We start from the raw sequence: 16,379 nt of genomic DNA, 5'->3' as shown, positions 1-16,379 counted from the left end.
ACTAGAACTTGAGACTTCATGCTGAGTGGTACATAACTTAACTCAAAGCATCACTGACTGTCACCTTAACCTGTGTTCATGTAAAAAGACTCAAATCAATATCATGGGTTGAATTAACCTGAAATAATATAAATGGCTCTAAATTAAAAAATAATATTAATTTTCTTCTCGATGTTCCAGAGTCGACTGATTAAAGAAAATTCATTCTGTCCTGATTTTATTCTTACGCTGATTCTCTGGATGGATGGAAAGTTTTTGGTCTGTCGACAACCGATCCACACTAAGTCAAGACCTTTTTGTTCAAGAGGAAAATAATATAATCAGTATAACGTTACTTCTTGTTGTCATGGTAACAGCTCTATTTTTTTTTACCAAAGTGAATCCTGCAGCTGCCCAGCACCGAGAGTGTCAGGTGGTCACACATCTGCCATGGTTGAGATGTTTTCACGACTTGGAAGATACTTTGTTCTATTTTTTTTTAAGAAATAAAATAGTGAAGTTAAGAAGCGACTGCTTGGTTTTAATGGAAACATGTTGTCTAAACCCACACATATTGTTTTGATAGTTTAAGCGCTTTGTGACCCTGGTCTGGAAAAGCACTATACAAATAAAAATGACTTACTTACTTGCATGGTTGAAAAAGTCTTTTTTTTTCACCCACTTTCTCTAAACTTGTTGAGCTACTGTGTGAATGAATCTTAGACAACAATACAATAAGTTTGGAGTCATTTTAACACAAATACACACGTTTTTTTCAAAAGATACATTATTAAATTCATGTAATTAATTTTTCATATTTTTTTCTATGACGTCAGCAAGATTAAGCTTTTTTTTGTTGCATTTTTAAACATTAATTCAAGAACATGTAAAAATTATCTACTTTTTAAATTTGTATTACAAATTATGTTTGTTATCCAATAAAACAATGATTTCAGTAAATTTATATCTATTTCGAAATCTTTACTTTCCTCGACTTTTTGATTAAACGCGACATATAAGAAATGCGTCATATTGACTCATATTAGTTTAAAGTATTAATAACAAACACAATCAACAAACGATAATAAAATAATAAAAACCGACTGACTTCGCCTGTTAGTATTAAGACTCCTGATTGGACGCTTTTCAGTAAGCGACACGCTCATTGGTTATTGATACGGCGGGTGATTTAGACGTCACCAGCGTCTGCAGAGCATTCTCTGCGGTAAACATGTCTTCTCCAGATCTGTCTCCAGCCCTCGACGTTCTCCGCGCCTTGTATCCTCACGTGGAGACTCTCGAGGAGTTCTCGAAGAGGATCTGGTTCTCGGAGGGACACGAACCGTCGCTCGTCCAGGACTTGGACTCGCGCAGCTTCAGAACCTTCGTTGAAAACATTTTCGTTTGTTTCGACGAGATTCCAGTCGAGACACCGAGCTGTGAGCAGGTGATGTACCTGTTCAGTCCAGGACTCGTTTGAAGAGCGACACCTATCGTCACGAACAGTGTTCGGATGGTTCGAGTACAACCTTTCAGCAAAACTAATTCAATTTGATATAAAGTTTCTTATGACAAAGTTAACTCGACACATGTTGTCGTTTAAGTCAGACTATAGTGGAGAAAAGAAAACTTCCTTTTAGAAGGCAGAAACCTCAAGCAGAACCAGACTCGTTCTGTGTCTCAAATCGCATACTTCTCTTAGTATACTAGAAGTTAGTATGCATCAGGATAGTGTACGTACTAACTAGTAACTAATCCTCCACAGATAGTAGTGCTGTGTCTCAAATCGCATACTAGCGTACTCAAAGTTAGTATTTTTAGTGCGTTAGTGCGTCTCAATTCTTATTATGCGATATTTAGTGCGCCATGCACACTAAATTGGCGTACTAACACGCCCACAAAACTGAGTATGGATTGATGGACACTAACCACACTAAACAGCCGCCATCTTAATGACGTTTTAAACGTAATTAACATCATATATATTCATATATATTCATATATATTCATATATATTCATATACTTACAGGTGCATTTTCAGCAGCAGTAGAAGGATAAACACGTCTTCGCTGCTGATACCAGCTTAAATATCTCGCAAATATTTATTTTCTCATATTTTTTCTTTATTTCTTTTTCCAAAAGTTGTTGCAAAACGTGCTGCCAGCAGGTGTCGCTAGTGTTCCTACAGCTGGTTGAAATCATCGTTAAATAGAAGTAGAAGAAGAAGCTGTCGCGTCATTTCCTGTTGGTGTGTAGCAGCAGAGTTTGATTTGAGACATACTATCTGTGGAGAATTAGTTACTAGTTAGTACGTACACTAAACTGATGCACACTAACTTCTAGTATACTAAGAGTAGTATGCGATTTGAGACACAGCATATGTTGACGGCCTCCTGCCATAAACGTAAGGAAGGATAGAACCAACAAATTGACAAACTAAAAGGAAGATGTCAACATGTAGAAGAACACAACTCGGCCATATCAACTGTATTCATAACACACACCAAACAGATACAACAAAACAACCTCCATGAATAAAGAACTGTCTTCACTCGCATAAAAACATGTCCTCCTCCAAATATCAAATGTAGTTATATGACAAGTATTACAACGTCTCCATGTTTTACCAGATAGTCGTTTATGTGAAGTGTTAGTTCAGCCAAAATTTAAATTTCACTCATTTTACTTTAACTTCTCAACCGAAAAAAATAAATGGATATATCTATATTTTAATTTGTTGTAGAAGCTTCTAGTCTCTCAGCGCCAGCTATAGGTTAATCCTCATAAGCGCATTTCAAAACACTTTCTAAGGTCGAGGCTTCAATGCACGATGAAGGCGAAGACAACTGAGCTCCAGCCGCTACATTAAAATGAACAAACATTTTTGTCTGTAACTCTAAAAAGAACAGATGACTCTGAAAATTATCCCAACATTAGTCGACATGAGGTCGAGTAGAAAGTGAGTGAATTTAATTTTCAAGGCAAAAAAACGTTTATTATTATTTATTTTTTAATAAAAATGACATGCAAGTATATAAACGTTGAAATGTAAATGTTATAACGATGTTGCTTATTGATTTCATAGATCTGTTCCCCATCTGAACTCCTGGCTTTCACCCTGAACACTTTGAAGAAGAAACAAAAGAGAAACGTCTTGACATCAGGCTATAGTATTGACGGCTCCACTCAGGGAGACCACACTATTGATCGCTTTCATTTCCAAAGTCATTTGTATCAAAATGCTGCCTATATCCGTTCTAGTGACCTGTGGATGAAGATCATTAACCGTCTGGGTTCTGATCTGTCGCGGTATCTGCTGGAGAACTGCTCCTTATTCATGGCCGTCCCCCCAACATGTCTCTTTCAAGTTTGTGGTGCACCCATCGATGAACTAGTTCCCACCCCAGAGACCAGCTCCAGGTTCTTTCCCCAGTCCTGGTCCAGGACAAAGAACAAGAAAGATTCAAAAACACCTTCAGCTCTAAGAAAGAAACCATGCACCAAAAATCGTCCAAGAACTAAAAACGATGGCAGATCTGCTCCCGTCAAGAGAAAATTGTGTCGAATGAATGACGATGAAGTTACAAGACGTCCCGGAAAGAGGAGGCGATTGTGTGAAGTCTCCAGTTTAGAACCAGAGGTAGTAACTGATTCAACATCTCTTGACGCCACACGTTTGGTTCCGGACCAAGAAAACGCCTCAAAATCGCCTCACAAAACTGTGCCTCCAGCACAAACTTTCATCCGCTCGCTGCAGTTTGCATACGGAGGCACCGGAATCCAAGGGTTCATCCTCAACAGGAAGAGGAGGACCGGGGATGTTTCCAGAGGATTAACTGGCGAAGATTTGGTCAGGATGGTTTTCCTCAGTGGTCCAAAGTGTCTCAAAGAACTGGGGAAAGACGAGAGGAAGTTGCCCAGGCGCTGGTTGTACATGGTCCCGTTGTTCAGCCAGCTGCTGAGACGGCACCAGAGATGTTCCTACACCAGATTCCTGCACAGACTGTGTCCACGAGTGAGGAGGGCGAGGGATGGGCGCGAGGACTTGAACCTCCTCCTTCGCCAGTGCTGTGCAGCTCACCGCGTCTCTCTGTTGGCGAGGAAGTGCCTCGACGCCGTCATACCCTCGGAGCTCTGGGGCTCGGAGGACAACCGACGACACGTCTACGTCAGAGTCGGACGCTTCCTGCGCAGTGGCAGGTTTGAGAAGATATCAGTCGAGGAAGTGATGTTGAAGATGAAAGTCAACGATTGCAACTGGTTGCAGTTCAACAAGACAGGTAATGAGAACAATTGAATAGTATAAGTTAAAAGAAAAACATGACGCTACTTCTTTAACTCATCGTATAAAAACAACCTGAGAATACAATCTTGCATGTTCCTTAAAGTATTAGATTTCTCTAGCCTTTTGTCGTCATGGATTTTTGGCGTATTAGCTGCAGTAAAGATTTCTCACCTTTTAATAGCATCACGACCATGTTTTCAACTCATTACTTTATAAAGCTGCTCTGAGATCTGGGCGAACGAGAGGTTACAAGAGTCCATTATGATGTAATAATGGCACCACTCCTCCAGCTGTAGACACGCCCGCTTTGTTTATACAACCAGTCCCTTGGAGCGAGTATTCTGGGGATTGATGGCGCGCGGTGACAAACCTCCATGCTTGACCAATCACAGCAGAGTGGACGTCGTTATGGTCAACAAGATTTAATTTACAGAAGAAATATGCTCTTTAACACGAATAGTTTCTTGCAGAGAATCAGTGACTTTTAATGATGTTAGTAATAATCTCCCGATTGTTTGGATAACATGCGTATTTATATTACGTTTATGGAATAAAAGTGTTTCCTGTTTACATACATATAGTCATCATGTGATACTGAACGTGTGTTTTTCAAGGAGATGCTCAGATCACATGAGGAAAACCTGCTCTTGCTGAGCTTCAATTCAAACCTGTTCAGCTTCTGGTGGATCATTTTAATATGTTATCAAAACAAGCCTATATTTTCTGACAATTTTTCTAAATTGTCTAAAATAACTGATGAACACTCGTGTATAAAACTCATCATGTTGTCGTAAATGAACAAGAATCATCAGTGTGTAGAAAGAGAAACATGTGTGTGAATACTTTAATATCCAGACATGTAACAACAAACATTGTTGATGCGTCTCTGATGTGAACTTCTCAGTGTGTACATTTTTAGTGTAAGTACATGAGGCCCCTGATGGTCGTCCTACCAGCTCTCATGCTGTCTTCACTCTTCCTGGACAGGAAGGATTCCCCCCAGTGAGCTGGCATATCGCACACGCCTGCTGGGTCACTTCCTGGCCTGGCTTCTTGGCTGTTACGTGACTGGCTTGGTCAGATCCTGCTTCTACGCCACTGAGAGAGTCGGACGGAAGAAAACTCTCAAGTTCTATCGCTACGATGTCTGGGCTGAATTACAGAACTTGGCTTTCAGGTGAACACAAGTGAAGGAACATTGCTGATGACGTCACAACTACAGTGTCCTGTACACGAGGACCGACATGAAAGTCATTCAATTATCTCAAGATTTAAAGGCTTGAAGTCTTGAGTCTGTGCTCGTTGTGTTCAATCAATCGACCACTGATCATAATCAGCAGATATCTGGGAACTGGGGTTTGTTTCAGATCAAAAGACATGATGACTGGCGGCTCATACTTTACCTCTTCCCACCTGCACAGGCTCTGCACAGGTGCACGGGAACAAACGACAACAAACATGTCTGCTGTGTAAAGGTTTTAAACTGTGTGTGAGAACTATGTGAAGTTCACTTGCTGCTCATGGAAACGTAAAAATACCTCGAGGAGGAAGCATTTTAAAATGATCCTGAAAGAAACTGGCAGCCAACGAAGAGTTTTAAGAATCAGAGAAATGCGAGTTCTTCTACTAGAGCGGCTCAGAATTCTCGCTGCAGAGTTTTGATTTAACTGCAGGCGAGACAGATGCTTCTTAAAATGTTGAACATGTCTGTGGGTTATTTTTCCTCTTCTTCTTTTGCTTCCTTTTTCTTCAGCCTGAAGTCTTTTATAACGTTCTCCACTCAACAACTCTAAGTCTCATGTGTTTGTGCGACTTTTAGAAATCACGTTTCTAAATGCCAGCTGGAAGAGTTGAGTGCAGACGAGGTCGCGTCCCTCCCCAGTACAAGCGTCGTCTCCCGCCTTCGCTTCGTTCCAGAGACGGGTGGAATGAGAGCGATCACTGGGGTCATGGGGGTGAAGGTCAAAACACAGGTACAAATGTGTTTCACCTCTTGTTGATCCTCACTTGCACACATGGATGTGATGTTTATTGTTGGTCTCATCCTTCATGTCCAGTTTCACAGGATGCGTCTTCACGACTTACATGCAGTCTTGCTCGCCCTCGTGCGAGAGTCTCCGTCTCTCCTCGGCTCCACAGTTTGGGGAAAGAGCGACATTCACCGAGTTCTGTCCTCCTTCCTGCCATTGAAGGACAACAGAGCCGAACCCTTTTACTTTGTTAAGGTATCTTTGCTACACCTGGAGACATTGACTTAAAACATTATTTAAAGAGATCATTGGTAGATATCGGCTTATTAACTTGTATTTTTGGTATTTACAAATACATTTTTATTTCTAAATATATCATTTTCATTTGCAAGACTTGTAAATGAGTCTTTGTTATTGCATCTGACATGTGAATGTAATTTCACACACAGAATTTCAAGTTTTACCATTTACATTTTTTTTAAATGATATACAGTATATAAAAGTAAAAATGTATTTGTAAATGCCAAAATACAAGTTAGAAATATTAAATCGCTCGTACAACCATTAAATATTTTCAGATCACCCTCTGTGCATGTACACATAATTATGAGACAAAAATAAGCCCATAGTTACTAAGTATATATATATCATCAGTGTTGGGAGTAAAGGTTTGTTGTAACAAAAGCGTCTTTTTACTTCAATTTTTTATGAGATCCTTTTTATATCCATACATGATAGAAAGTTCGAACTCTATGTTATTACTTTAAAAGTGAATGAAGAATGGATACGTGAGTTGAACATCTGCATCTGCCACAAAAATGACCATCAGTGCATTTAATCTTTTATTTCTATTTGTTTTATTAATTTATTGTTCTTACCTTTTTGTGTGATTTGTTTAATCACAGCATCCAAACTTACACTGACCCGTACACTTGTACAAATGTTTCCCTCTTACAAAACTTTCCCTATTAAAAAGTAAAGAAACTGGGTTGTTTTTGAAAGAAGTAACAAGTAATTGTAACTAAGTTACTATTTTAAAGTAAGTCGCCCAACACTATTCATGATGTTACATTTCAGAGAAATTATTAATTTGTTTGTAACGAGGGACAAACATTCTGACTGTTTCCTGTGTGTAAATATGACATGATTATAATCAATATAACATTATTGATTTTAGTGATGTTTGTCTATTAATACAAGGCGTGTTTAAGATGTTTTTACATGACATTTATAACCAAATATTTATGGATTTGAAAATGAGCACAAAAGAGAAAAAAAGCTTCAACATTAGATTATTTTTTAACCTTTAACTCTGTTTGTGTTTACACCTGAACAAGGCGGTTGTTAGTGGAGGTCATGACCCTCACAAGAAGCTTCAAGAGGTCATAGGTCAAGTGCTTTCATCAGTCGAGGACATGGTTTTCAACGTACGAACTTTTGCCAAAATCTGGGCCGACTCGGAAGAAGGTCTTCGGAAGACTTTTGTGCGAGAGGTGAGTTTACTGATCACAGAAACACAATGAAGTCAGAACTACATTAAATAAGCATTAAATGTTCTTTTTATTTTCGTGTTGTGTCGTTGTGTAACTGAAGCGACTCATTTGTGTTGTGGAAACAGGCGACTATCATCCACGGAGCTGCAGGAACAGCCAACATGAAGAACTTTGTTGCGTCGCTGCAGAAAAGCAAGAAAGCTCATCACACTGTTCTGGTAGAGAAGGTAAGAATGACCTTGAAAGTATTTTCTTCATCGTAGTTTTCATTTTCTCCGGCTGTTACGCTGCATTTATCTGGAAACTATACAATAAGTCTGTGTTCGTCACTTCATCTTTATTTCTTCCAGCATTTCTCCACAGACGATTGTGTGAAAGAGCAGCTGGACTTCTTCACTGGGTTGTTGTCTGGGACCATCGTTGAGTACAGGAGGAGGTTAGTGTTCATTTTTAACTTTTCTTTCTGCTCAGACAGATTCAGTATCGACGGATGTGAGAGAAGCAGACGTGGACAGAAGAATGTTCTTGTCATTGTTGGACAGATGTTGAATTTTAACCTTAAATAATTCTCATTATTTTAATAAATGCTTGGTCAAGAATCACTGACGTGTTCTGAGGGGATGTTTGTAGCCTCCATGTTTTCTGGCTTGATTTTCTCATCTTTACTTTACAACCTAAGATCAAATCTTCTTTGTCCTCCAGAATGTACCGTCAAGGTCAAGGTATTCCTCGAGGCTCTGTGGTGTCTAGTCTGCTCCGCTGCCTCTACTATGGTCACATGGAGAACACGCTGTTTCAAGATCTTCCTAAAGACAAAGTGTCCGTTTGTCGTGAAGTTGACAGATGTCATTGTGTCGTGTCGCCAGCAGGGGGAGCCAGTTCCGTATAACAACCTTTCTTTCTGTGTCTGCAGATGTTTGATGAGGCTGGTCGATGATTTCCTGTTGATTACAACAGACAAATGTCGAGCAGAGTCTTTTCTAACGTGAGTTTGACTTTTTACATCAACCATTTGAGCCAAATATAAACTTCTCATCTTTTTCACCAGGACTTTGCTCTCCGGGGTGCAGGAGTACGGACTTGTCGTCGACCACCAGAACATGGTGACCAACTTCCAAACGTCACCAGGTCCCCATCCTACCATTGACGCCCTGCCCCGTCTCTGTCTCTTCCCCTGGTGTGGTTTGCTGCTGGACACTCAGTCGCTGCACGTGCACAGGGATTATTCAAGGTGTGGCTTCGACTATTTTCACTTCTACGATTCATAAAGTGTGTTTGAAGCAACATTCTGCTGAGTAACTGTATGTGTTCAAAAAAGAGAACGAACCTGCTCAGCTCATACATTAGTGTGTAAGGTTGAAATATATTTGTTCTCATAGTTACAGATCTTCGTCTCTGCTACAGCCCCACACTGGGCTCTGACACATCAGCAACAGAGGAGAAGAAACTGATGATCGTCCTCACAGGTGATTGTATCTCTTCATGGACGTCAAGGTTTGGAAAGATCACTTCAGACACATGTAGCTCTGTGAGGTTAAAGTTCACTTCAGACACATGTTGCTCTGTGAGGTTAAAGTTCACTTCAGACACATGTAGCTCTGTGAGGTTAAAGTTCACTTCAGACACATGTAGCTCTGTGAGGTTAAAGTTCATATTTTTCGGCTCCTATGTGAGATAAAAACTTAATTCTGTGTGGATTTCTCTGAAGAAAATCTGAGGAAGACAAAGGCAGTGAACATTCATTTGTTACTTGTTAGCAAGTCTTTGTTTGAAATAGAAATGATTTGTTTCTTCACAGAACTATCTTGAAGTGGACGTTACCTAAGATGAAAAATAAAGATTTGTACTATGTGTGATGTCATTTCCTTTCTGTTAGAATTGATCTTAAAATGGAACAATTGTATCGTGAAAAGAAGAAGAATAAATAGAAGAAGAATAACAAGCTTAAAATACAGATTCTTTTTTTGAACAATCTTTTATGTCGAGGTTTCAATACCAGGTGGACCTCGTAAGAATACGAGTCAGAGGTCAAATATTGCATCAACTGTCGTAAATAATTCAACATCTTTTATCTCATCATTTAAAGGTAAATGTAAGAAATATAAACTTGTCTCAAAGAAAATATTAAAGTTTATTTCTTTGAGTCTTAAATAATGTATGTTATGTGTTTTTTAGAATGTTTCTAACTATTAAAATTATTATAAACATATACGCATAATTAAATTAATGCTAAAAGATGATCAAATATAAAGTAAGAGAATAATAAAATATACTCTGCTTGATGCTAAGAACTTTTGTTCCTGCACACAATCAACATTCATGCAAACTGATTACTGAGACCAGCTCAACTCAGGTTAGAGTCAAATCACCGGTAGAATAAACATTTGTGTCTGTCTAGCAACCACACCTGAAGATGTGCACAAAAGGACCAACGCAGCCGGTGAGACCCCAGGTTGGAAGTGAAGACCGGAACCAACGCCCATGAGTGTGAGCTCCGCCCGTGAACATTTGAATTATTAGATTAAATGAGACAACAGGCAACTGTTCCAGCGGGACACCGCTTCATTGTCCTGCGCTGATTCGCTAGCTAAACCTAGCACTCAACCAATAGGATTGACCATTGAGCCAGACTCCCGCCTCCAGACTGAACGCTTGCACCCGCCTCTCTCTTCGTCCGACGAGGACGCCGACTCCCGACTGGGGAATACACACCAAAGGGACTCGGGGCATCGACTACACAGGACTGCCCGACGGCGCCAGACGCCCGATAATAGGTGCTGTGTCTCAAGGCCTTTAAACTTCTATTCGGTTAAAAAAGCGTTTTTGCTTTTGGATATTATAACATAAGTATTCAGGCTTGACGAGGTGAGCACAAAGAGTGTGTTCATTGCGTTGGTGTTGGTAAAGTCCATTGGACTGATAAAAAATAAAAATATCAGGGTGATCTATGAGATGCCCAGACAACAGTAGCCCAAAGGACAGGTAACATAAACAAGATCTTATGTGTCCTCTAGGGGAGGTTGATGTATGAATGGAATGAATGAACAGTGGACAGGATTGGTGACAATGATGTTCATAATTTGGGGATTCTTGGTACCATGTCCTGTTGTAAGAATGGGGGATGCCCCGATAACCGACACCGGAGGATATAAAAAAATCAAGTTAAGGGAATGTCCTGACCTGGATGAGTAGACAGACGTACACAAAAGATAAGTTTCATCAAACACATTCCCCTATCCGAAGAAACACACACGGATAAATACATGAGGAAAATCCCCATTTCTTTTTACCTTAATAAAATATTCATGGTCAGAGCTACTCCTGAATGAAGGTTATTTGTGTGTAGGTTGAAGAAGATGGACCTGGAGGACGTTGGAGAAGATGGACTGGGCTTGGGACATAGACGAAGAGGACCAACTGGAATACGAGGAGGAACAGTCGGACCCACTGAGGAGGAACAGTCAGAACGACTGAAGATGACGAGGATGGACTGGAAGACTGAGCACGACGAGGGAAAGATGAATGACTACTTCAGAATGGGGCCCGAGTCTTATGTCGCACAATAAAAAAATCATATTGCAGGCAGACTATTATAGTTTCGGTCATACATATAGCGTGTGCAGGTGCATGATAATGATGTGTTGTTTGTAAGATGATGAATATTTGATAAAAGAGGTAATTGATTAAATGTTGCTGTGGAACAACCACTAATTAAAAAAAATGTGGAGTTGTTAGATTAAAATTGTTATAAACATATATGCCATACTTAAATGAATGCTAAAAGGATAATCAAATATAAAGTAAGACAATAATAAAATATACTCATGCATACTGATTACTGAGTGGAGACCAGCTCAACTCAGGTTAGAGTCAAATCACTGGTAGAATACCACACCTGCCTGGCAACCACACCTGAAGATGTGCACAAAAGGTCAAGGACAAACTGACCCCAGGTTGGAAGTGAAGACAGGAACCAACGCATAGCGAGTGTGACCTCCGCCTGGGAACATTTGAATTATTAGATTACAGGAGACAACAGGCAAGCTCTCCCAGCGGGACACCGGGAATCAGAACTTGAAAGAACGGATGGATGTAAATAGCGCAAGCTTCCCGTAGCTCGACGATATTCTGTTCTGGACTGTCAATTTGTTGAGTCGCAAGGACACCTGGTCGATCGTGAAGGGAAGCTTGTATTTCTTTTGCTTGGAAGTGGTAAATAGACAACCCGAACATACTCTGGATTGTTCCTTTCCTCCACAAATCGAAGTATAACACCTGGGACGGCAGTGACCGGTGTCTGTGCGCAGACTTCGTGCTTGACTTTAAACAACAAAACTGAACTCAGTTTTTATACAAGCACACATCTACAATCAAAGTATTGACGTCAGAGCTAGATTATATGTATGAGAGTGGGGAGTTCTAGTGAATCCAGCTCGAGTACATGCTCTGTTGATTCAAGAGATAGAGTTGCGGCTCATGTTCGTCCTTTCGTTATAGGCCCGTCCCGGGACAGTCACGTGGCGGGCCGAGGGACACCCCGACGTTCATTCGGTTCTGACAGAACATTATTCAGCTTGGAGTCGCCTGGTATTACTTCATTCCAGATGGCAGAGGGAAGTAATCAGGTGGGGCTATGCGCTCTAAACATGTTTTACATCTTTCATCTTTTTTTGTTACAAAAGAAACTTTGTTATACTTAACTTGTTATAAATATTAATTTCTCATAAATTACTCTTGTCAACTAATATGTAGTCTATAGAGAGAAGCTAGTTATCATCAAAGTCATTTACTTCTTTATTTCCTATAAATAGTCATTAAATGGGGTGTTGTTCAGAATAATCCTCATTATTATCACGTTACTAAAGGTAGAAAATAGTCACAATGGAATAGCTACACTAGCGCCATCAAGTGGCCACTAATGGGAATAGATATAGAGAGTGTGTGCGTGCATGTTTAGGTGTGTGTGTGTGAATTATTTTGGACAGAAGATGAACAAAAATAAAGTGACCAAACCAGTGGATTTATTTGAAAACAAGATCAGGGAACATCAAAGTGAAGAGAGTGAGTGAACAGAATGTTCAAACTTTATTTAAATGTTCATTTTTACTAATTGTTTAGGCTTTCTTCAGCTGCCAATATGGAATTATCTCACCCTTGAATTCTAGAGTTCAGGTTAGCAAAAGTACAATTAATTTGTTTATATACATGATGTTTATTAGTTTTGTTGAGAGATTTTCCTTCTTTGGTCTCAAAAGTTTCTCTTTGATTCACTGCTTCATAGCAAAAGCGTGACTACCCTCTAGTGGACAAGACAAGTAAAACAACATTCTTGTGGCTTCCTCTTTTATAAAGCGATACTTGTGGAAAAAATATTGTAGTTTATAAATGTACTTTAACATCTAAATGATGAGTTTCCATGATTTACTTTTAAAATCAGGATCTAAAAAGTGATTTCAAGACTTTACTGCAGGAATCCACAACTTTCTTTGCATCAGGATCAGTTCAATGTGGAAACTGTTGTCATGGAACGTCTTCAGAAAACAACTATTAAAAATATATAATCACATGAGCAGCAAAACAATGAAGCATTAGTTGTATCTTTGAATAGATTGTTCCTCTTCAGGTCAGGATGTTTCAAGATTGAGTCGAGCTGTAAAAATATAATCATGTATTGAAGTCATTTGAAGTTGATCAAACAGTCTGGAAGGAACATCTTAACATTCATCTTCTTGATTGATCTGTAATTCTCTTCAAGTTATTTCCCTCTGTTTCTTCTGAGAGTCACTGTGGTAGTCACTCCTCAGTCGCAGCTTTTCAAATCTGTCAGGATGATCCAGATAATCCTGATCCTCCATCAAGTTCCTGTTGTCGTTGGACAGTAGGAGGCGCTGCTGTGTGTGAGTCCAGTGAGAGTGAAGACTGAGAGAAGAAGAGACATGAGGTGATGATGGTGGAAGAACGTTGTCTTGACGATCATATACTGATCCAAACTGAGACGAGTCAATGTTCTGTCAACATTCTTCTGAGAACTTGAGAGAAGAACCATGTGACTGAAACATCCCAGAATCATCTTGAATGTCAGATTTGAAGATGAAGTCAGCAGCTAAACTAGCATGTAGCTAACATGAGTCTAGTCTAGTTGTGATGAAGATGTTCAAGTGAACACATGATTCAATATGAAGTGATTCATGTGTGAAATGATGTTTAAAGTGACTCAACATTGTGAGTTGATGATCAAACTCACGTCTGATTTCAAATATTTGACAGAAATATTTCTTTGTTCTCCACTGACAGTCAAACTGAAACAATGTTGATGTTGAAGCTCCTGAAGAGTTTTGAGCTGAAGGACTTGAAGATTTGGAATCAGAGCTTCACTTGATACTGTAACTGTGAGTCTTTAACATCTGCACGTTTGTTCTGGAATCTTCTTCATCAAGTCCATGTCCACAAAGACCTTCAACTGCTGTGTCAGCAGATGAGCTTTGATGTTGAAGTCAATCAATGGAATCAAACTTACCATTCATGGATGAAGGTCTAACATATGTGGTCCACAGTCATCCAGCCTGGAGGAAGAAAGAGTCAGAAGATCAGATTCATTTGATTCAGATGTTTCATGAATATTGTTTCATTCTCAGTGGACGACTCAGTCATGACTGTTGATGACAACAAAGATGGATCTATAAACAGGCTGCTCAGTCTCAACTGTCTCCTTCATGCTTCCACTGGTGTCCAGCAGGAGAACATGGAGGAACTCAGAGTTTGGATTCATGTGCTCAGTTCAGATGAAGAGTCTGAGCATCAAATGTTCAGTCTGAAGATCTTTGGAGTTCAGTCAGTGAGTTCTGCTGCTCTGTTCATACCTGAGAGTCTCCAGTCTCCAGTCTGGACTCTTCAGTCCAGCAGACAGCAGCTCCAGTCCTGGTCCTCCTGGATGATTCAAGCTCAGGTCCAGTTCTCTCAGGTGGGATGGGTTCAATGTCAGAGCTGAGGCCAGAGAAGAACAACCTCTCTCTGAGATCTGACACCATGACAGACTGAAATGAAGGAGAAACACTTTTAGAAACTTATCAGAACCAAGAGAAGATGATGTTCTGACCTGAGAGTCTCCAGGTGACAGTGTGGACTCTTCAGTCCAGCAGACAGCAGCTCCACTCCTGGATCCTGCAGCTTGTTGTTACTCAGGTCCAGTAGAGTCAGACTAGAGGACGGAGAGCTGAGGACTGAGGACAGAAGTGAACAACTTCTCTCTGACAGTCCACAGTAGCTCAGCCTGTGAAAGAGACGAGTTTCATCAACAAGTGACTTTTTCAATTTTCTATTTGACAAGAATTGAAAGAGTTTATTTAAAGACAAACTCAACTATTTCCATTGATAAGATCTTCAGTTGTGGTTTGTTGTCTGCTTACTAATCCTTTTAAATTCATAAAAATGTCAAAGTGTTTAAAATCCAATATAAATTTTAACCCTGGAGTTTTGAAGAGGTAAAAAACATTTATATTTTAATGTTGTAGTTTTGAAGAGATAAAAAACATTTATATTTTAATGTTGTAGTTTTGAAGAGTAAAAAAACATTTATATTTTAATGTTGTAGTTTTGAAGAGTTAAAAAACATTTATATTTTAATGTTGTAGTTTTGAAGAGTTAAAAAACATTTATATTTTAATGTTGTAGTTTTGAAGAGTTAAAAAACATTTACATTTTAATGTTGTAGTTTTGAAGAGTTAAAAAACATTTATATTTTAATGTTGTAGTTTTGAAGAGGTAAAAAATATTTATATTTTAATGTTGTAGTTTTTTTGTACCTCTTCAAAACTATAACATTAAAACATTGTTGCCCAAATGTGTAAAATGTTGTTTTTTGAAGGCTCGAAAAAGTTGTAAAATATAAATATTTTGTACCTCTTCAAAACAACAACATTAAAATATAAATGTTTTTTAACTCTTCAAAACTACAACATTAAAATATAAATATTTTTTACCTCTTCAAAACACAGACATTATATAAATGCTGGTATGGAATCATAAATTAAAAAAATCGAGATTCAATATTTTTAACAAGTATCCTTTTACATTATTTTTTTAAACGTGTTTAAAATCCAATATATTATATATATATTAAACTTTATGTCTAAAAAATGTTTCCATTATTCAATGAAAACAAAACCAACCTTTCAATATTTAAATTATTGAATTAAATTTTTCAGAAAATAATTCTATGGTTAAAAAAATAGAACATTTTAATAAAATTAAATGTTAAATTCAATCCTTCAATTCTCTGATGACACTGATCTACTTGCATAAGAAACAAAACAAATGTTTTTCAATATTCAGTTCATGAGCTGAAAATAGATTCAACTGCTCCAACAGGAAGTGACATTTATACTGACGTGTACAAAATACTTATTAAGTGAACAAAGATCTGCTGTTTTTTTGTTTATGTTTTAAGTCTCCGTTGATGGTTGTTTTGACTCTGTTGGTTTGGACTGTTGCTGAATGAATTGGAGTCTCAGTAAAAGACATGACAAACAAAACTTATTGGCTTCAATGAACATTTATGAACATATTTAGCTTCAAAAGAAGCTTAAAGTAAGTAAAGTAGTTTTGTTTCATTAAAGAAACTTCATGATAAATTGAAGAAAAATGTAAGAATG

At 38.6% G+C, this 16,379-nt stretch overlaps 2 protein-coding genes and 1 long non-coding RNA gene across 3 annotated transcripts in view; 1 reads left to right on the top strand and 2 right to left on the bottom strand.

Moving 5' to 3' along the window:
• The window catches only part of LOC148085116 (NACHT, LRR and PYD domains-containing protein 3-like), a 449,698-nt gene that overhangs the window by 24,567 nt on the left and 408,752 nt on the right, over window positions 1-16,379 (bottom strand). The gene's annotated exons all lie outside the window — the stretch shown is intronic.
• LOC148085130 (telomerase reverse transcriptase-like) lies at window positions 1,204-9,579 on the top strand. Its single transcript, XM_087785508.1, has 11 exons — window positions 1,204-1,426; window positions 3,066-4,260; window positions 5,253-5,442; window positions 6,085-6,238; window positions 7,573-7,728; window positions 7,854-7,955; window positions 8,079-8,164; window positions 8,431-8,547; window positions 8,642-8,713; window positions 8,777-8,961; window positions 9,108-9,579. The coding sequence occupies exons 1-11, from the start codon at window positions 1,211-1,213 to the stop codon at window positions 9,404-9,406; spliced, it is 2,772 nt and encodes a 923-aa protein (XP_087641634.1). The 5' UTR covers window positions 1,204-1,210; the 3' UTR covers window positions 9,407-9,579.
• LOC148085129 (uncharacterized) lies at window positions 12,734-14,760 on the bottom strand. Its single transcript, XR_015710483.1, has 3 exons — window positions 14,589-14,760; window positions 14,246-14,291; window positions 12,734-13,647 (listed from the first exon to the last, which is right to left on the bottom strand). It is a non-coding gene; the product is annotated as an uncharacterized LOC148085129 (long non-coding RNA).

This window comes from Callionymus lyra, chromosome 2, assembly GCF_982586985.1.
Source record: "Callionymus lyra chromosome 2, fCalLyr1.hap1.1, whole genome shotgun sequence".
Lineage (NCBI taxonomy): Eukaryota > Metazoa > Chordata > Actinopteri > Syngnathiformes > Callionymidae > Callionymus > Callionymus lyra.
The sequence above is the reverse complement of the archived record's forward strand: the minus strand, read 5'-3'. Positions and strand labels throughout refer to the sequence as shown.

Bases quoted from the DNA above. Each gene is read 5' to 3' on its own strand.
- LOC148085130 (XM_087785508.1), top strand. From the start codon at position 1,211: ATGTCTTCTCCAGATCTGTCTCCAGCCCTCGACGTTCTCCGCGCCTTG. The intron at 7,729-7,853 runs GTGAGTTTACTG...TTGTGGAAACAG, and splicing joins GGAAGACTTTTGTGCGAGAG to GCGACTATCATCCACGGAGC. The intron at 8,714-8,776 runs GTGAGTTTGACT...CTTTTTCACCAG, and splicing joins CGAGCAGAGTCTTTTCTAAC to GACTTTGCTCTCCGGGGTGC.